General features: G+C 46.0%; 1 protein-coding gene across 1 annotated transcript in view; it reads right to left on the bottom strand.

Moving 5' to 3' along the window:
• Window positions 1-5,915: 5,915 nt before the first annotated feature.
• TRPM8 (transient receptor potential cation channel subfamily M member 8) overlaps window positions 5,916-20,958 on the bottom strand; it is a 128,152-nt gene continuing 113,109 nt past the window's right edge. The window contains exons 23-26 of the mRNA XM_073304777.2: window positions 17,956-18,055; window positions 11,753-11,786; window positions 10,300-10,387; window positions 5,916-7,545 (exon numbers count right to left, since the gene is read on the bottom strand). Coding sequence (XP_073160878.1) covers window positions 10,337-10,387; window positions 11,753-11,786; window positions 17,956-18,055 — 185 coding nt within the window. The 3' untranslated portion in view covers window positions 5,916-7,545; window positions 10,300-10,336. The remainder of the gene's footprint in view (window positions 7,546-10,299; window positions 10,388-11,752; window positions 11,787-17,955; window positions 18,056-20,958) is intronic.

Here is a 20,958-nt window from a genome sequence, read left to right as displayed (position 1 = left end):
GAGCACAGCAAGCCGCACACCCAAGAAGAACGTAGTAGCAAACGCCCAGGCTGTGTGCACCTAGGCCTTCTGGAGGCATGCTGAGCTAGTGCTCTGTCCAGAGGTGGGTGGCTCTCCATTAACATTATACAACGGGCTGTGTCCAGTCGGTACAATCTAGCCCAAAAGTTCTTCCTGATTGCTGGGGGTTTCCTTCAGATGCCTTTGCACTGAATAAAGTGTGTGATAAAAATGGATGTCTTTCAAGAAAACTGATGTGTCTAAATAGGATCTGAGCACTTGGAAGATTAGGGCTCCCAGTTTAAGTTTATCCTCTCTCAGAGGATTAAGGCACATCTATGTGTACACATGTGCGCACACACACACACATATTCTGGGATCTTCAAACCATCCAGGCGGTGGAAAGAGGCTAGAAAACAGCTGGGTCGGGGCTGTTAAGAATTCCCCACCCCGGCATTGGTCTCAGCTCATATCAAACTAACCTACCTGGCACCTATGGAAACTGCACCACTGTGCTGTAGTGTAGGGGGCATGTCAAAGGCCAAGGGACCTTTGTCTCCTGCATAATTTAAAGGCGCCATAGGCAGTTCTGCTTTAAGCAGCAGCGGGTACTCCCTGAAAACTCAGAGCTGGAGCCAGCTCTCAGCTGCTCCCAAATCTGTCCTGCGTGGTTCTCAGCAGAGGAGAGAGTCTGGGCCTTTATGTTTTACCCTACTTCTTTTATGACAAACTCAGTAAGACATTTAACATAAAACCAGGTTCTTCCTGCTGAAGAATTGGCTTCTTTCCTGATATAACCCATTGGCCCTCCCTTCAGTCAGCTGGCCGGACAAAGGGGCCTCCTGTAAAGCTCCCATGAGGCTGCCAGGAAAAGGTGTGTGGCACTGAAGTAGCAGTCACCTCCTTCTGGAAGTTCTGGGAAGGAAATGCTTTATTCTGGTAGCTGGGTTTGCTTGAGCACAGTGTTCATTGCTGCTGCTAACCCAGTGGCTCATGCCTCACCAGTGCATTTTGCATGGGGCTGTTCCTTGGTGCCCTTTCAAGTTGATCACTCAGGTCACGGTGCATGCAACTTTGATTCTATTCACTGCGCTCCGCCACTTTAAATGTAAGAATTCTGCCTTCTAACGAGGGGCCAAGGCTGCAGCAAGGTTCAAGCTATGGAAGCTTAAAGGGAAAACATGTTAGTTTGCATTTCATAGGGTGAAATTCACTGTGGTGCTGAGGGCCAGAAGGAGGGTTATGCACCACAGCAGCCTTGTACTGGCTCTGAGCCAGAGTGGATTTCACCTAGGGAGATGCTGGACCTACCTCGCCACCTTGCTTCAGTCATTTACAGCCATGCTAACTCACACTGGACAGACATAAGTGTGGACACAAGATAGAGATTCAGATGCTTGAGCACTGGAGTCCTAAATCTTAAGGTGGTCAGCTAACTTGTGCGCACATCCTTTGCCCTGTGCCTGGAAAATATAATTGCTTTGGGATGGTAATGTCTAGCAATTTTATATACAGGTCTTAATCCATAGTTCGTGGTAAAGCACAAGCTGGCACAGCTGTGAATGTCAGTAAAACTTTCCCTTTGAGTATGCAGAGCCATGTGAGGCAGCCTGTAAATGTATCTGGTGTTAGAATGATGTCTTGGGACAGGGCCATGCCGATACTAATTGCACATTTGGATGCTGGCAGGAAGCCTGGGAGCAGAGGGAAAGAATGGGGATGACCGCATAGGAACGAAGGAGGAGCTGGCATACCAAGGCACTTCGTACTACCAATAGTGTGGCAGAGCTGGTCACTTTAATAAAACCTCTGCACCCATCTCAATGTCATTACGTGGCATAAAGCTAGAGGAAGGACTCAGACTCCCTCTTGCTACCTTTAATGTTCAAGTTAACTCATCTCGCCTCACCCACTTTGAATCCATGACACAGCTCTGCCCCGCCACTGGGATCCAGATGGAGGGGGATGATTCCAAGTGCCAGGGTCTGTTAGACTGAAACCTGACAGTGCTGGCACGAGTCCCATAGACCAAGCTCAGAGTCGGCATTCCCGTCTGCAGCAACACTGACACTGGATTCCAAGACTCGTTTCCATGCGAGTGGCAGCTGTGTAACGATTGCAGAGATCAGCGTTGGCTGGTGCTTTTCCTCGTCAGCCTCTCTGAGGTGCAGTGAACCAGGGTAAATGGGCTGCAGGGAGAACGAAGGTGAATTCAGAGCAGCATTTGCATGTGTCAGACAAACCCCTAGGACGTGTCTCGCTGGAAAACTATTTAGCTGCAGTTCCGGGTCACTGGGAAACATGGCTCCAGCCACTGGCATCAACCCAAACACCTGAGCCATCTGAAACAGCCTAGCAGGGTGTGAAATGAAATCCAGTTGCATCACTGCCCCAGTTTTACAGCATTCAGTCCTTTGTTTTAGCTGAAAGGAAGAGAGGAATATCCCTCTGCACCCAAGCAGAGTGCTCAGCTTAGAGCCCTGAGCAGAACAAGTCAGCTGGGGACTGCTGCACTGGAGAGGAGTAATGGACTCCCGTGCTGGGAAGCTTCACACTACTGAAACATGAGTGCTAGGACCAATTCTCCTTGTTATTTGGGTGCTCCCTGCTGGATTTTTCCATACCAGAGCCCCCGTCCTATTTAGCAGGACAGGAAGGGCAGGCGGGACATAAACCCCCGGCACATCTTTACAACCCCTAGCTTAGGGCTATTGTTTCAGGTTATGTTCAGACTCCGGCAGGCAGCACTGGCCTCAGTTTATATTCCCGAGGTTCGCCCTGCAACTAGAAATACAGCTTTTAAATGAAATGAAGGTGGTCTAAAACCTTAGTGCCACAGGGCCTTCCCCCAGGCCGCCCCTTGCTGCACTGCAGCACTCTCTGTGCTCATGCTGAATAGGTTGGCAGAGAGGGGTGTCCTGTGGGGCACAGGCTATGTTCTAGATGACAGATTGGAGTAAGAGCCATGCAGCTGCAGGGTCTATCCCTCTAACCTTAACCTGGTTTCCTCCACCAAGGCCATGGACTTGGGCTTTGTGTAGTGGGTCTTTCCACTGACCCTCATACTAGCGCAGCTGCATCAGCAGTGAATAATGGGCTCCCATTTGGGACAAGAAAGACAAGGCTATGGACAGCAAGAGTACACGTAACTGATGCTCCTCTTCCCCACCCTGCAGAGACGGCAGTGAGGGAGGTTTCCCTTCCTCTTACCTTCTATGACATTCTCCTCACTTTCTTGCATTGGTGAGCAGCTTCCTGAAATCAAAACACTTCAGTTTAGGGCTACACTGCAACTGGAGGTGACACTCAGCACTTGTAGACTTACCCAAGCCAGCTTTGACCTAGCCAGCTCAAACAATAGCAGGGAGGCTGCACAAGCCCTGCAGGACCCTGAGAATGCACTCAAGTGGCAAGCCCATGCTGTCACGGCTTCACTGCCACGATTATTTGGTCTAGGTAGATCAATGCTAGCTCAGGTACGTCTACATGTGCTGCAGTCACACCTCAGGTACGTCTAGATATGCTGCAGTTCCACCTTACAGTGCAGGCGTACCCTGAGTTAGGGAAAATGTGCAGCTGTGGAGCAAACCAGTTGGTTGACCCTTCCCAGGAGTTTTATAGCATGGAAACACATTTCTCCGATGATCTCCCAAGAGCAATATGAAAGCTTGGAAAGGATCTCAGCATGGGGCAGCAACAAAAGGATATTGACAAGAGGATTCCATCTCTTTCATAAGGATCTGAATTGTACCCTGGGGCCTGATGCTGAAGTTAACATCAGTGGGAGACGTGGGTGCTGGACCCCTTGGGAAGTGAGGCTCCCTCACTGCAGAGAATAGCATGCTCTATTGGTCAGGAGGAAAGGCCAAAATTCAGCAATTTCCAAATGGACACCTCAGAACCAGTCATCGGGGCAGTGGATTTTTTTTTTATTTTCAGTGTTGGTATTTAACAATCCCCTTTTACTTTCACTAAAGAGGTGTCAAATTACTTCAAGAGGTGACACTTACAGGACGTACATGACATTTAACCTGGCACAGCACAAAAAGCAGTGTGCTCGTGATGTGCGTTGTACCGCTGGAGCATTGGGTGCTAATCAACTCCTGACACAAGGTACATTCAGAATGAACAACACTCCCATTCTCATTTACTAGAAACTAAGCCAGGACTTTTACAATATAATAGGATGCTGTGGGGGAAATTGCAGTTAACCTTGCTGTTGAAACTGACCCCATCCCATTCTATGGCAAAATCTATGCATTATATGCAACATATGCAAGAGGCTTACAGGCCTGTATCCTGTAAGACTTGGCTTAAGCTAAAGCATTTACGTATGCTAGGCTGTGGCACTTGACCCAGATAATGGACTAGGCCAATCTCTAACTAGAAAAGAACCAAAGGGTCTCCAGAAAAGTCCCTAGCTGTCCATTATATGCACCCTCCACCCTGCAAAAGTCCCTAGTCAAAACGCTGCCACAGTGAACCGTAGATCTTGATAAGATCTTGATAATAACACGGTGCATCAGCACTGTGCTAATTATGAAATTGCCCTTCCATTAATTCCTTATAAGGCTTTATAAATAATGCTTGAGTGGTAAGGAAATGTATCATTTGACTTGAATTTGGACCTATATAAGTCTGATATTATAGGGGCAGGGAAGAGAGAGACCAGGGTGACATCTCTGTGTGACCAACTTTATGTCCCTCTCCCTGCATGCTTGTATTCAATAAAAGATCTCAGGCTGTTTGAACCAAACAGATGGTGTGACTTGTTTTCAACAACAATGCTTATGAAGTTGCCAATTGTTGTCTGGTCTTTGCAGATTAGTAATTCCATGGTATATTCTTGAATTGATCATTCTGTTTTGGTCCACAACATTACACTTTTTTTAAAAAAATCTTGATCACTAAAGAGTAATCCAATTTCATTAAATTTTGGCTCTATCCCCTGTGATACAGCATGGCCAGAGAGCAGCAGGAGAGTGATAAGAGGGGAGATATGCAAGCCCCAGGATGATGAGAGCCATTCCCTGTAGAAGGAAGAAAGGTTGCTATAGATCAATTAGAGCACCTGAAACCAATTAGAGCATCTGAAGCCAGTCTCCTGATAAAACCCCCCTGCTTCAAGCAGATAGTTGGGAGGAGTTGAAGCAGAGTGGTTTGGTGTTGGAGCAGAGAGCAGTTTGGAGAAGTGCTGTGGCAGGCCAGAAGACCAAGACTCCAGGTAAAGGGAAACCCGGCTTGTGCAGAGCAGAGGGACTCCACAGACAAGGGGTTGGGAGAAACCTGTCCCAAGCAGAGAGAGGGAAGATACAAGCTGAAGGGCCGGAGAGGGAAGTAGCCCAGGGAAAGGAATCACTAGTCCAAGTGGTTTGCCGCTATCCCTAGGGCCCCTGGGCGGGGACCCGGAGTAGAGGGCGGGCCTGGATCCCTCCCTCTCCACTCCCTTTCTCTGGACTACCAGTGGGACAGCTGATACCCCAGACTAGGGGTGAGAAACAGCGTCCTGAACCCCGCACAAGAAGAGAAAGCATGGGACCCATCATAGTAGTGCTGGCAAATTTGCCACACCCCCTAGAGAAATCCCACTGGCGTTGACCATCAGAATGTCTTTCCTCTCATTGGAGAATCCTTTTCAAACAGAGATGGGTGCCTAGTGCGATTGTTTCCCTAATTATTCCCAAAGTCGTCTCAGTTGTGTTGCAATTCCTAGAGTAAGGCAATGGGTGATATGTAGCTGGCAATAACACAGAACACTTGCCTGTAGAAATGAGATTAGACAAAGAAATACAGAAAGTGTCACAGGGGTAGCAAGGTAGCAGAACCTACTTGGCTTAGGAAAATACCTTGTTTATCTCTTCCCACCCTGAAATAAGGCAAGAAGCCAGAGTTAACTTACTATTTAATGTGTATGTTCATAAAGGTACATTTGATTCTTTGTTACACTACTCATAGCTACATCCAGCATAATATGCAGGGGAACAACACTGTTACAGGTACCATAGAGTACGGCACGGCAGACAATAAAAATGGAAGGAAGACACATTAGCCACAGTAAAGGCAGACACAAGTGACAAATGAAAATCCATTTATATAAAGTAGATTTCTCTTAGTCATTTAGGACCCAATCCAACTTCCACTGAAGTCAGTGGGAGTCTGAGTATGTCCTGACAAGCTTTCCCAATTTCCGACGACTGAAATCTTATGTTGCACTGCTGAACAGATATCCCCCTTAGTATTGGTGTTGTAATCAACACTGAACTTGACCTGTTTCAGTGCATTTGGTAAGTTTTGATAGCAGATCAAACAGCAAAGATGTGAACAGCAAGATGCTAAAAAGTTTTACTGTAACAGGCAATTAATAATGCTTCCCCTGGAAAATATATTCAGTTGTTTTCTTATGCAGAGACAACACAGCAGTCATTTGAGTTAATGGCTTGCTAGGGCTTGGCTCTCCGGAAGACTTTCAGCATGTAACACAAAGGCAGAGCCATTCTGGTTGAGCCAAGCTGTCATCCAGCGGATCTTGCTACAGGCAGCATTGCATTTAGAAGCCCCTTTCCCTTCCAGGAAAGAACACTTAGCTGGGGACACTTGCTTTCTAAACTACTGTGATACCAGGAGCTAGCCCTGCTGTTGCATCAAATGAGCGGTGAATCATATACCACCTCTTGTTTGTTAATGAATCAGAACACGAACAGGCCATACAGAAACTTGAACAAGTGAAACCAAATGCAATATCAGGGCCTTGCAAAACATCACTGAGGCAGCAAGTAGTGATCCTATTAGACTTATTTGTGAATTGCCTGCCTTCAGCCCTGTGGTGTGGGCACTCAGAGTCTGGGCTACAAAACAGTATCTCAGCCTAATCTGAAGAAGTCTTTATTGTTCACCAGGAATCCAGGGGGTAGGTTAGTTTTGGATGCTGAGTGCAATATTTCCTATTAGGGAAGGCAGGAGTGCCTTTTATCTTCATACACCAGCGTGTAAAAATTTAGTCAGGGTTTGGAAATACACTATGTGGGTAGCAAGGGAGGCAGGGGAGGAGACCATTGGGGGTCATTAAAAGAAACAATGAGGCCCAAATCCTCAAGAATTTAGGCTCCTAACTTTCTTTGAGCTAGGAGCCTAAACACCTCTGAGGATCTGCACTTGAGTGTCTAGTTGATGCCTGGGTGAAGATCCGTTCACGAGACTCAAACCAGAGTGGTTTGGCAGCAGAATTCTTGGAGTTAGGAAAGTGATCTCTGAGCAGCTGATGAGAGCTACCTGCTTACAGCCAGTAACGAAGGACTGAGAAGAAAAGCAACAGATCAGCTTTTGGAATTTGGAGCTCAACTAGGAGGATAATTTTTTATCATCATCATGTAAGATGACCATGGAAATAAAAGAGACCAGAGCCCACAGCTCTGAGACGTGAAGAGCAGAAATGTCATTTTAAAAGCACCATGCATCCTCCTCACTCCTTCCCAGGTGCTACCATTTGTCGCAGGATACATTTCACTTTGAGACATCTCCTAGAAATTAGTGTGAACAAGTCAGTACCTGCGTGAGCAAAGAAAATAAAAAGAGAATTTTAGAATAAATCTCCCACTGCAGTCAGTTGACACATTTTGTTTTCGTTCCAGTACCTGTCAACATGGAATCCAGGGGTCTAATCCTAACAAATTACCAGGGATAAAATGGGCTTGCTGCTGTGCTAAGAAATGAGGAAGAGTGGCAGCTCTGATGTGTATTAGATTAAGTAAGAGCAGAGGCAGAATTGGGAAGTTTTGGGGCTGTCAATTCAGCATCTTCTGCAGGTGCTGGGCCTGATTCTCCGATGCACTGCATTGTATGCAGTGATCTCCCCCTGTACCAGACGAGCGCAGCGTGGATGTAAACATTATCATTCTGATTGGCCAAAGTACTACAAAGATACAGCTTCAGCTTCTTGGGAGGCATTGGCTTGTCTGCCCTTCACATGAATCTAGATTAGTTAGTACATTGGGTCATTTTTTGTGGGAGCCCAGCTTCAGAACCTGGACAGCTCATACGCAAGAGAGCATTCACAGCACCAGGAAGATTTCACTGAGCTGCCAGCAAGCAGTAAACCATTTTTCAGGTGGACCCGGCATCCTCAACTTCCATTATACTTCATCACTTAGGAACCAGAGTAGTCCCCAAGCTACCAGACTAGAGTTTAGACCTTTTACCTGACTTGAGCTAACTTACAAGCTGAACGACTTCAGATTTACTACATCTAAGGATGTGGCTAAGGACTAGAGAGACTAAGCCCTTTCCTGGAACTGTGCAGTTTACCCCCATGGGTCTCTCTGGCATTGCGCCTTATATAATCATTTACTTCTGTGCAAAGTGGGTATAAAATCATACCCCCACTGTGAGCGAGTAGAGAATTGAGTTGGTAGTGTTTAAGGTTCATTTTGCACTTGCCAAAATGATTCTCTACAAGGAACAAATCTCTTCAATCCCTGAAAGAGAGCCCTGTGCCTTTAAGGCAGGGGTGGGCAAACTTTTTGGCCTGAGGGCCACATCTGTGTATGGAAATTGTATGGCGGGCCATGAATGCTCATGAAATTGGGGTTGGGGTGAAGGAGGGGGTGAGGACTCTGGCTGGGGGTGCAGGCTCTGGGGTGGGACCAGAAATGAGGGGTTCGGAGGGCAGGAGGGGAAACAGGGTTGGGGTAGGGGGTTGGGGTGTGAGGGGGTGAGGTCTCCGGCTGGAGGTGCGAGCACTGGGGTGGAGCTGGGGGATGAGGGATTTGGGGTGTAGGAGGGTGCTCCAGACTGGGACCAAGGGGTTTGGAGGGCAGGAGGGGGATCAGGGCTGGGGCAGGGTTTTAGGGCACGGGGAAGGGAGGGGTCAGGGCTTTGGCTAGGGGTGCAGGCTCTGGGATGGGGCCAGAAATGAGGAGTTCAGTGTGCAGGAGGGTGCTCCAGGCTGGGACAGGGGGTTGCGGTGCAGGGGGGTGAGGGCTTCGGCTGGGGGTGAAGGCTCTGGGGTGGGGCTGCGGATGAGGGGTTGGGGCGCAGGAGGGGCTCAGGGGTGCAGGCTCCAGGCGGCACTGACCTGAAGCAGCTCTCGGAAGTAGTGGCATGTCCCAGCTCTAGATTCTAAATGGAGGTGCGGCCAGGTGGCTCTGTACGCTGCCCCGTCCGCAGGCACTGCCCCTGCAGCTCCCACTGTCTGCAGTTCCTGGCGAATTGGAGCTGTGGGGGCAGTGTGCAGAGCCCCCTGGCCGTGTCTCCACGTAGGAGCCAGAGTGGGGACATGCCGCTGTTTCTGGGAGCCACACGGATCCACGGTACACATGTGCAGAGCAGCCCCTGACCCTGCTCTCCGGCAGGAGCGTGGGAGCGGGGCAAGCCCCAGACCCCACTCCCCAGCAGGAGCTTGAGGGCCGAAATAAATGGGATGTGGCCCGCGGGCCATAGTTTGCCCACCCCTGCTTTAAAGTTTAGTTTGACATAGTAATTCCAGATAGTCCTCACTTCCACACAACCACATTTCTTATTCCGTTTTCTCTGCAAAGGAAGATGCCAGTCATTGCTAGTTTTGATGTTGTTCTACATCACTCTAGTCTTTTTGTCAGGCATCTTAAATTCCTTTTGCTATCCCAAGGGCTCTGAATCCCTCACACCATTCAGTAACACCAGACAATCACAAACTGGAGAAGAATAAGGAAATCTATCAAAGGAAGTTAATAACTTGCTGAGAGAGAAAGGATAGCCTTGTTGGTGAGCGTACTAGCTTAGGACTTGGGAAATTTTGGTTCAGTTCCTAGCTCTGCTATAAACTTCCTATGTCATTTTGGGTAAGTTACATTCTATGCCATAGTCCCAGGGAATAATAATCCATGCTCTCTCATCCCCTTGGGTCTGTCTTTTTGATTTAGCTGATCAGGACAAGAACTTTCATTGTGTTTGTACAGCACCTACCACAATGGGACCCCTGATCTCAGTTGGGGCCTCTAGCATAAATAATACATAAATTGGTTCAGCTTGGAGCTTTTCAGCAAACCCGGGGTCAAAACAAGACAATTCTTATGGGGTTTAATAGGTTGGTTTTTTTTTTTAAATTACTGTCTGGAAATTAAAGATGGTGACAGCATATCCTTGGATTTAATCCAGAATGACCAAGTGAGAAAGAAATCCAGGGCCTAGTGTTCCCTTTTTAATGCTGAAGATATAAATAGAAGCATCAGTAACCAATGTCAGATAGAACCCTTCCTCTCTATTAGACAGATGCATTTAAGCACCGGAGATGCTCTTGTATGTTAGTCAATAAAGTGAGCTTACATTGCTGAGGTTTGCCTCCTCTGCTTTCAAGCTGCTTTTATTTTATTTTGTTAGCAATCTCTTTCAGAAGGCCTTTCAGATCATTAAGCTAAAAACAAAAACAAATCAAGATTCATGTTAGTTTGAAGCCAGCCTAGCTTATTCCAAGGCATTTTTGCAGCTTGGATAACAGGCAGAGAGATGTATGAGGCAAATAAGCAGTAAGTCGTTTAAAATGCCCGGGAATGGTTGTAAAACAGTAACAATAACTCCCATGGCACCTCCAAGTTAAGCTCCTGTTTCTTTGGTTACCCTCTGAATGCCGGCTGTTAGTGACTGAGCATTAGCCAACTGCTATTTGCATTTACTAGATAAACTCAGCTGTGCTGATAAACAATGCAGTGCTTATATTTATTTTTCACAGGGAAATAGCCCTAATGAGCAATAGAAGTGCCTCTTCAAACATTGCCCCAGTACAGTCCATTTGGAAGGACAACAACAATTACAATTTTCATCAGTCAATAAATGTAGTGAGTCCTAATGCATACATATTTCATGCATTTAACAAGCAGGTATCATGAAACCAACTGACTCCAAATTACTCTGAATCTGCATTTACTCCTGAGATGGGATCTGGTCATTGGAGTTTTGTGGAAACCAGTCTACTGTAAAGATTGTTATGTTTTTACATTGGTTTCCTCCAATGCTTCTTTCACTCAGATGCACACAGAGCAAACTCTGGGGGCAACCTGATACCCTTACCCGCACTGAGACATAACTTACTTCCTGGGAAGTCTGTGGGACTTCTCATGGATAAGGTGCTGTAAGGGGATCAGAATCTTGCTTGATGGAATTAACTGGACAAGCGACAGCGCACGCTGCCCTATGAAGTTTCTGCCTTCAAAGTGTATTTACAATGGGGAAGACACCTTGCTCAGTACTATGCAACCCTGACATCCCCTTCTGCTTTAGAACTCTCCAGTGGTTTTCTAGTAATCAAGCAACAGGTCTGACAAGTACATTGCTTTGAGGCAGTTCATTTAAGACATGTTTAAGGCACTATTTTGAAATTAAATCCTACCTAATAAAGCTCTTAGAAGCAGCAGCACAGCGTGGCCTCTCTCCACCTTTGCAGAGCTTAGAAAATATCTGCTCCTTCATTCTTCAGCACAACTAGATGCTTTTTAGCATCTAAGCGACCTCATGTGGATGTTATAACCTTATCAGAGGTCTGTGCCACACACACAGTTTTCTGCTTGAGGCACAGTGCCTCCTAGCATGCACATCTGGGCAGCGTACCTCCACGCTGCCCCCAACACAGGACAATACCTTGAAAGTACAGCCCTAAGAAAATAATATCTGACTACAGTTAAGTGTAAACAGTGCATAAATACGGGGGTCCAGTTTCTATATATGCCACTAGCTGTCATATCAGATAGCCACATATTCCCCAGACCAATCAAAAACAAAGTACCTTCATATCCAGTTGTCTAAATCGATGTGCCATCCTGTGAAAAGATGACAAATACCAAAATGAGCCATGTGGGACTAAAAATTAAACTAGCAATTGGCATCTACTCCTTGATTCGGTGCCAAACTGGGCAGCAGAACATTACATACAATTAATTTAAGGCAGGACATCTAGTCACATAGGAACACCTAAAATGTGGACCAAAGAAAACTATGGGCTCTTGGATCCTAGAATGATCTTCTACTCTGAATGCACATAGTTGAAGGTTAATGACAAGGCTGATATGGACTGCAGGTGTTATTGCCTGGGAACTCAAATAGTTCCCATTCATCTTTCCAGGATGAGACAAGTCATTATGGCTGTGTGCACCTGGTTTTGATTACAACTCTATGTATAAATTACTGTCAGTGCTGCTCTTGGCAAGTTACTTACACAACCTCTTTTGGCTCAAAATTTGGCCACTCCAATTTGAATACATCTAGCTTGTAACTTAATGCTGAGCAGCATATGGAAAATCTTACTTATGCCTTTAAGGATGGAATGTCCGTAACAGGAAAGCTGCATGCCCTAGCACTAGTGAAACCCTTCACCCAAAGTTACCAGCTTTTCAATGCCAAAAATGGAAATGAAGAACACCTAGACACTATTGGAGGGTTGCTACAAAATAAAGCCTTTTATATTCAGTAGCACGTTGAATACAGTTGCATGCTTGTTCTCCACGGGAATTAGGTACCTAAATACCTCTAAAAATCTGGTCCTATGCCTTTTGACAACTTTGTTCTCTGATTCTGGTCTGTATACATTTCTTTTTTTCTTGGCAGTTTGTCAGACTTAGTTGTTGCTCTAAAAATGCTGAGGTGATTCCTGAAGGAACTCTGAGGCTGATCAGCCAAGTGTCAGGATTTGACAAAGGATTTCTGAAGGTACCCATAGCCTTAGGACATAATTAATCTTTCAAGTCCCAACTAAAAATTGGAGACCCCATCTACTACTAGTATTAAGTAAAGATTTCTGGTCAGCTTGGAATCCCCGCAACCTATGTATAACCTTATTTCTCATGGTTACATGGCTGGTATTCTCCATTAATCTATGTAAAAATACTACCTAGCTCTTATATAGCACTTTCAATCAATGAATTTCAAAGCACTTTGAAAAAGGAGGAAAGCATGAATTTTTGGGTTAAGTTTAGAGGTGAGAGCAACAAGGGTGATGTCGTGGTGGGCGTCTGCTATAGACCACCAGACCAGGAGGATGAGGTAGATGAGGCTTTCTTTGGACAACTAACAGAAGTTTCCAGATCATAGGCCCTGGTTCTCATGGGGGACTTCAATCACCCTGATATCTGCTGGGAGAGCAATACAGAAGTGTACAGACAATCCAGGAAATTTTTTGAGTGTTGGGGACAACGTCCTGGTGCAAGTGCTGGAGGAACCAACTAGGGATCATGCTCCTCTTGACCTGCTGCTCCCGAACAGGGAAGAATTGGTAGGAGAAGTAGAAGTGGGTGGCAACCTGGGCAGCAGTGACCATGAAATGGTTGAGTTCAGGATCCTGACAAAAGCAAGAAAGGACAGCAGCAGAATATGGACCATGGACTTCAGAAAAGCAGACTTTGACTCCCTCAGGGAACTGATGGGCAGGATCCCTTGGGAGGCTAATATGAGGGGGAAAGGAGTTCAGGAGAGCTGGCTGTGTTTTAAAGAAGCCTAATTGTGGGCACAGGAACAAGCCATCCCGATGTGCAGAAAGAATAGCAAATATGGCAGGCGACCAGCTTGGCTCAACAGAGAAATTTTCAGTGAACTTAAACACAAAAAGGAAGCTTACAAGAAGTGGAAACTTGGACAGATGACTAGGGGGGAGCATAAAAATATTGCTTGAGCATGCAGGGGTGTAATCAGGAAGGCCAAAGCACAATTGGAGTTGCAGCTAGCAAGGGATGTGAAGGGTAACAAGAAGGGTTTCTACAGGTAAGTTAGCAACAAGAAGGTGGTCAGGGAAACTGTGGGATCTTTACTGAATGGGGGAGGCAACCTAGGTAAAGTTCTCAATGCTTTGTCTCGGTGTTCACGAACAAGGTCAGCTCCCACACTGCTGCACTGGGCAGCACAGTATGGGGAAGAGGTGAGGAGCCCTCAGTGGTGAAAGAACAGGTTAAGGACTACTCAGAAAAGCTGGACATGCACAAGTCCATGGGGCTGGATGCAATGCATCCGAGGGTGCTGAGGGAGTTGGCTGATGTGATTGAACAGCCATTGGCCATTATCTGTGAAAACTCATGGCGATTGGGGGAAGTTCCAGACAATTGGAAAAAGGCTAATATAGAGCCCATCTTTTAAAAAGGGAAGAAGGAGAATCCGGGGAACTACAGGCTGGTCAGCTTCACCTCAGTCCCTAGAAAAATCATGTGATCAGAAACAGTCAACATGGATTCACCAAGGACAAGTAATGTCTGATCAACCTGATTGCCTTCTATGATGAGATAACTGGCTCTGTGGAGATGGGGAAAGCGGCGGATGTGTTATACCTTGACTTTAGCAAAGATTTTGATATAGTCTCCCACAGTACTCTTGCTAGCAAGTCAAAATAGTATGGATTGGATGAATGGACTATCAGGTGGATAAAAAGCTGGCTAGATCATTGGGCTTAACGGGTAGTGATCAATGGCTCGATGTCTAGTTGGCCGCCAGTATCAAGCGGAGTGCCCCAGGGGTTGGTCCTGGGGCTGGTTTTGTTCAACATCTTCATTAATGATCTGGATGATGGGATGGATTGAACCCTCAGCAAGTTCGCGGATGACACTAAGTTGGCAGGTGAGGTAGATATGCTGGAGAGTAGGGACAGGGTCCAGAGTGACCTAGACACATTGGAGGATTAGGCCAAAAGAAATCTGATGAGGTTCAACAAGGACAAGTGCAGAGTCCTGCACTTAGGACAGAAGAATTCCATGCACTGCTATAGGCTGGGGACCGATTGGCTAAGAGCAAGTTCTGCAGAAAAGGACCTGGCGCTTACAGTGAACGAGAAGCTGGATATGAGTCAGCAGTGTGCCCCTGTTGCCAAGAAGGCTAACGGCATAATGGGCTGCATTAGGAGGAGCTCTGGCAGCAGATCGAGGGACGTGATCGTTCCCCTCTATTCGGCACTGGTGAGGCCACATCTGGAGTACTGCATCCAGTTTTAGTCCCCCCACTACAGAAGGGATATGGACAAATTGGAGAGAGTGCAGCAGAGGGCAACACAAATGATTAGGGAGCTGGGGCACATGACTTATTAGGAGAGGCTGAGGGAACTGGGCTTATTTAGTCTGCAGAAGAGAAGAATGAGGGGAGATTTGATAGCAGCCTTCAACTATCTGAAGGGGGGTTCCAAAGAGGATGGAGCTAGGCTGTTCTCGGTGGTGGCAGATGACAGAACAAGGAGCAATGGTCTTAAGTTGCAGTGGGTAGGTCTAGGTTGGATATTAGGAAAAACTATTTCAGTAGGAGGGTGCTGAAGCACTGGAATGGGTTACCTAGGTGGTCAAATCTCCATCCTTAGAGGTTTTTAAGGCCCAGCTTGACAAAGCCCCGGCTGGGATGATTTAGTTGGGGTTGGTCCTGCTTTGAGGTCTCTTCCAACCCTAATCTTCTATGATTCTATGATTATCCCCACATGACAGATGGGAACATTGAGGCACAGAGAAGTGATTTGCCCAAGTCTGCCCTAGCAAGCTAATGGAAGACATTTTTGGTATGTAATTGTACATAAATAAATTTATTTAGCCAGGGCTGGTGTAACCACTAGGCAAACTAGGCGGCCGCCTAGGGCGCCAAGATTTGGGGGTGCCAAAAAGTGAGCCCAGTGGCAGAGGGGCTTGGCAAGGAAATGGGCGTCTGCCTTGGCTCAGCCTCCATGCTCAGCCCCAGCAGGGGGCACGGAGAGTGCATTCACACTCCCCTCCCCCCGGAGAACAAAAGAGCCTCGCACAGCGGCCCACCGGAGGAAGAGGATGCTGGTGCATTGGCCAAGATAAGCGCTTCCCCACAGCTTGGGTACCTGCTGGTCTGTGCTCCCCTCGTGTGCGGGCAGCTGGAGAGGACGGCAGCCCACAGAGCTGAGCTGCCCCAGTGCCCCTCTCCCTGCCCCAGCCTCTGTCAGCAGGGGAATGGTCGGAGCTGCCCTGGGCTGGGGCTTTCTGCAAACTGGGACCCAGGTGGGGAGAGAGGGACAAAGCCAGAGAGACACTGTGCCCCAAAGAGAGATCAGGGCTAAAGGGAAATGTAGAGTTGCACTAATGGCTTCAAATGCAAATAGCGATTGATTGGCTCCAACTATGCGGTACTGGAGAGGGAGAGGAGTGTAGGGCAAGCAGGGACCTGCAGTACTTCCTAGCTGAGTCTCTCCATCCATCCCAGGATGGTCCTGCCAAGACTGACAGTGCGAATACAGACACATCGAATTTGGTTGTTAATGATGCTGCAAAATGTTGCTTGGAGGCAACTGCCTTCTTTGATTTAGTTCAGTGTGTTTATGTGTATTTCTCAGCTTCTACACATGGCTGGGAAGTTCTAGCACACCACAAATCTAATCTCACAGGTAAGCTATGGAGTGAAACAAGATGGGAAAGTCGAATCGATGCCTTGAAACCTCTTCGCTATCAGCTTGGTGACATCTATGATGCTCTGATAGAGATCTCTGATGACACTACTCTAGCAGGATCACCTGGCAATACATCACGAGTTGATGTAAAGGATCTTGCAAAAGCCATTTCTAGTTTCAAGTTTCTTCTTTCTCTTGTTGTGTGGTATGACATATTGTTTGAGATCAACATGACTAGCAAACAACTTCAAGTGAAAGAATTCGACATACGTGACACCATTAATCAACTTGGAGAAACCAAGAAGTTTCACTCCAAGAAGTGACGCAGATTTGGAGAAAACATTGGTAGATGCAGGTGAACTTGCGGAGGAGTTGGATATACTGGCACTTTTTGAACCAGATCCAATCCGTATTAGAAAAAAGAGAAAGCAGTTCACATATGAGGCAGATGATGAACCTATTTATAATCTGAAAGAAAAATTTAAAGTGAACTTTTACCTTGCAGTCATCGACACAGCAATACATTTGGCTGAAGAAAGATTCACATTGATGCAGCAAATTAGTTCAGTATTTGGCTTCCTATATGATGTTTATAGTTTGCAAAAACAACACCAAAGCAAATTATGGAACATTGCTTGAATCTGAAGCAAGCTTTGCAACATGGTGAATCCAAAGATGTTGATGCCTTTGACTTGTGTAATGAATTGCAAGCTATTTCAAGATGAGTCCAAAAAGTGCATCACCGCAAGATGTATTGAACTTCATATGGAAAAATAAGATGACAGATAGTGTCCCCAACACAGTTATTGTTCTTTGCATCCTCTTGACTCTGCCAGTTTCTGTGGCCAGTGGTGAGCGAAGCTTCTCAAAGCTCAAGTTGATAAAAACATAAATGCAAACATCAGTGTTGCAACAAAGACTTGTTGGACTATCTACCTTGCTAATAGAACATGACATTGCTCGCAGCATTGACTTGGAGGAACTTGTTTCTAAATTTGCTAAACTGAAAGCATGGAAAAATAAATTCTAAATTATAACGTGTTACTCTGTGACAGTGTATTGTGTATAATGTATGGGATTTATTTTAAGATCCATGCTATGTTGTGCAAAGTGAAAACAATAACAATATCAACACTGTCAGGTTATTCATTTATTTTCATTAAATATGTAGACTAAATAATGAAATTAATAAATTTTCAAGCCGAACGTGTATTAATTCTAATGAACAATGCCACATTATGCAGTATTCATTTTTGAAAATTTATAATAAGCGATGCTCCGGGGAGAGGGGAAGGGAAGGGGGGGTGCAAGGTGGAAGTTTCGCCTAGGGTGCAAAATAGCCTTGCACCGGCCCTGTATTCAGCACATATTGTGTGAATAATGTGTCATGTCAAATTTGCAAAATTGTAATGAAAATTTAACAGCCTAGGCAACCAATGTATTGTAAAATCTCCAATATTTTACTTGAGGCAGAATGGTGAGCTGTTTTAGGCTGCTTTTATTAATATATAGTGTATAAGCAGACTTTCTAAATGTAAAAAAAGGTTTTATTTTTCTTATTAAAAAAAAGTTTGCAGAAGTGAAGTTTAGTCTAAGAGTATAGCAGAGAGAAAAAACCGACATACTCTTCTGATGAGTCGTTTGCTTTGGAATTGATTTTGACAAGGTAATTTTCTTTCATGACAGCTTCCCATGCGAGCGTTTCATTGTCCTCATATTTTGAACCTGAGAAATACAAAAAGGCATTAGACTAACTTAATTTGCCTCTACCATTTTGAAATGTGAAAAAGCCTGCCAGTGATTCTGTTCACCAGAGCTAATGGAATTCATTTCTCTGCATACGGAAAATTAGCAGCGATAATGTAAATAGAACATAAATGTATTTTATTGCATGGTCATGGGACAGGACAAGCTAACCGGGTTTGTATTAAAAAGAGGAATTGACCCACATTTCCACTCCAACCTCCGAATGGACACTATTTGAGGTTTAGAAGCATTCAGCTTTGAGGAGGTTTTAAATGAAGTGTGAATTTTCTGGCTTCAGGCAAACATCAAACATGCGAGTGACACTGTGTGACAACTTGGGGAACCTCACAATTTAGTCATTCTGTGTGTAATTATGAACTCTGTATGTACCTGTGTCAGACTGCAAACTCCATTTTGATTGTAAGGCTCGCCTTCCCCTTCTTACTGCCTTTTGACCTCCATAGCTCAGTGGTTTGAGCATTGGCCTGCTAAACCCAGGCTTGTGAGTTCAATCCTTGAGGGGGCCATTTAGGGATCTGGGGCAAAAATTGGGGATTGGTCCTGCTTTGAGCAGGGGGTTGGACTAGATGACCTCCTGAGGTCCCTTCCAACCCTGAGCTTCTATGATTCTATGGTCTTGAACTAGAATCCCAGAGGGGTGCTAGCATAGAGCTAACAATAGAGGGTCATTAAACTTTGATGATCAACTAACCAAATGACAAAGAGATGGTTGCTGCTCAGGGCAACCCAGTTTTTAAAGTATCACATTTGCTCATGGGGAGGGAGGTCACCTTGGTAACAAAGTCACCTGGGAGGAGTCTCTGGTCACCTGAGGGTGCCACCTGACAGAGAAGACCGGAAGGTTATAAAAATAGAGGAGCTGATCTACGGGGGGCCATTTTTCCCAAGATCAAGAGGAGGGAGAAGCAATCCGGAATGTAGATGCCTTATGAAGCTGGGAACCCTGCCTGCTTACCTGAAACCAGACGGTCCCCTAGGAGGGGCAACTGCGGTTAGGATTTATGTTATGTTCTAAAGGAGCCCTACTCCCTTATGCTTTATGTAAAGTAGAAGAAGAGCAATAGTGAGACTGGCAAGGTGTCTATACGGGTTATATACCTCACGACTACTACGTGCCTTCTGAGAGAGTTCAATAGTGACCTAGAAAGCTCACACCTTGTGGGGGAGTTCTGGGAAGGGTGTGTTTAAGCTATAGAGGCGTCTAAAGGCACTGAGCCCAAGGACTAGGCAGTTGGACAGCAGATCCCAGCAGTCTAGTGAGTGGCCAATGTGGGGTGCTCGACCGGGAACTGTGACATGCTGAATGGACACTCCTGCAACCTAACCAGGCTTCTGCCTCAGTCAGGGCTGCCACATGACTTAAACCCTGATTTTGCAAGCTGCTGCGTATGAGCAGTCCCCTGTGCCCACATTGAATCCCGCTGATGGCAATGGGAGCCCACCCCACACAAGAGTGAGTTCTTAGCCATCTTTCCCCACTCCTCGCGCTGGAGCTAGAGCCTTATGGCTGCCTGCTGCACAGGGATTAAGCAGCCCCCAGTGCTCTTTACCAGTAGCACAACCCTGCTGGAACAGCCACAAATTGGCTCTAATTAAGTCCTCCCACTGGTTCTAGAAGTACAAGATAAATTATAGATCAGCTCAGCAGGAGTTTCTACAGTTAGATCATCATCTGTCTGGTAGAACAGAATCATAGAATATTAGATTTGGAAGGGACCTCAGGAGGTCATCTAGTCCAACCCCCTGCTCAAAGCAGGACCAACACCAACTAAATCATCCCAGCCAGGGCTTTGTCAAGCTGGGCCTTAAAAACCTCTAAGGATGCAGATTTGACCACCTCCCTAGGTAATCCATCCCAGTGCTTTACCACCCTCCTAGTGAAAAAGTTTTTCCTAATATCCAACCTAGACCTTCCCCACTGCAACTTGAGACCATTGGTTCTTGTTCTGTCATCTGCCAGAGATGTCATTCTGCCACTGAGAACAGTCTAGATCCATCCTCTTTGGAACCCCCCTTCGGGTAGTTGAAGGCTGCTATCATTGTGTGGAAGCTAAACACCATTTGCAACGCTGATTTGGACAACTAAACCCACGAACAGTGCAGAGGACCTGCACATTCTACAAGTAACTTTTTCCTAAACTAAATAAAGTTTCAATCAATGCTGCAGGGCAAGAGCCATGCTGCTGATGTATAGGAACAAGCCTCTCAGTTATCTGAAGCTCTCATCTCTCTCATCTCTTATGAACAGCACTTTAACAAAAAGCTGGGAGAAAAACCAGAGACAAGAGCCAATTTATTTGAAAAGTTTGTTAAAGCAATTCATATCTGTGCTCTCTGACTGAATAAATGCAGGGAGAACAGTTAGAGGCCGTACCCAAAGCCAGGCATGGATTTCTATATATATATGTATTCCTGATATAGCGCATTTAGCAGCAGCAGCAGCCATGTGGTCAGGAGAGTATTAGTTTTCTTTTACAATCAATCTCCAGAGGCCAGAAGAGCCGCTGGAGAAGTTAGCACTGGTAACAGGCTGTCCTTAAATAATGTATTATAGTGCCCATTCAAGTGTCATTAGCTGAAGGAGCATAAATAAAGGGCAAGGATAAATATCAGCGGGTCAGACTGGGGTGAGGAGTTGGCCTACACCTCTTATATTTTAAGCCATTAAAACACCAATCCTCTAAGATCTAATAGTTTTGCCACCCTCTTTGTGTTGTGACATGAAGGCCAAGACTATAACAGGGTTCAAAAAAGAGCTAGATAAGTTCATGGAGGACAGGTCCATCAATGGCTATTAGCCAGGATGCGCAGGGATGGTGTCCCTAGCCACTGTTTGCCAGAAGCTGGGACTGGGCAACAGG

This window comes from Lepidochelys kempii, chromosome 11 (assembly GCF_965140285.1).
Source record: "Lepidochelys kempii isolate rLepKem1 chromosome 11, rLepKem1.hap1, whole genome shotgun sequence".
Lineage (NCBI taxonomy): Eukaryota > Metazoa > Chordata > Testudines > Cheloniidae > Lepidochelys > Lepidochelys kempii.
Note: the sequence above shows the minus strand (reverse complement) of the source record. Positions and strands in the feature narration are given on the sequence as shown.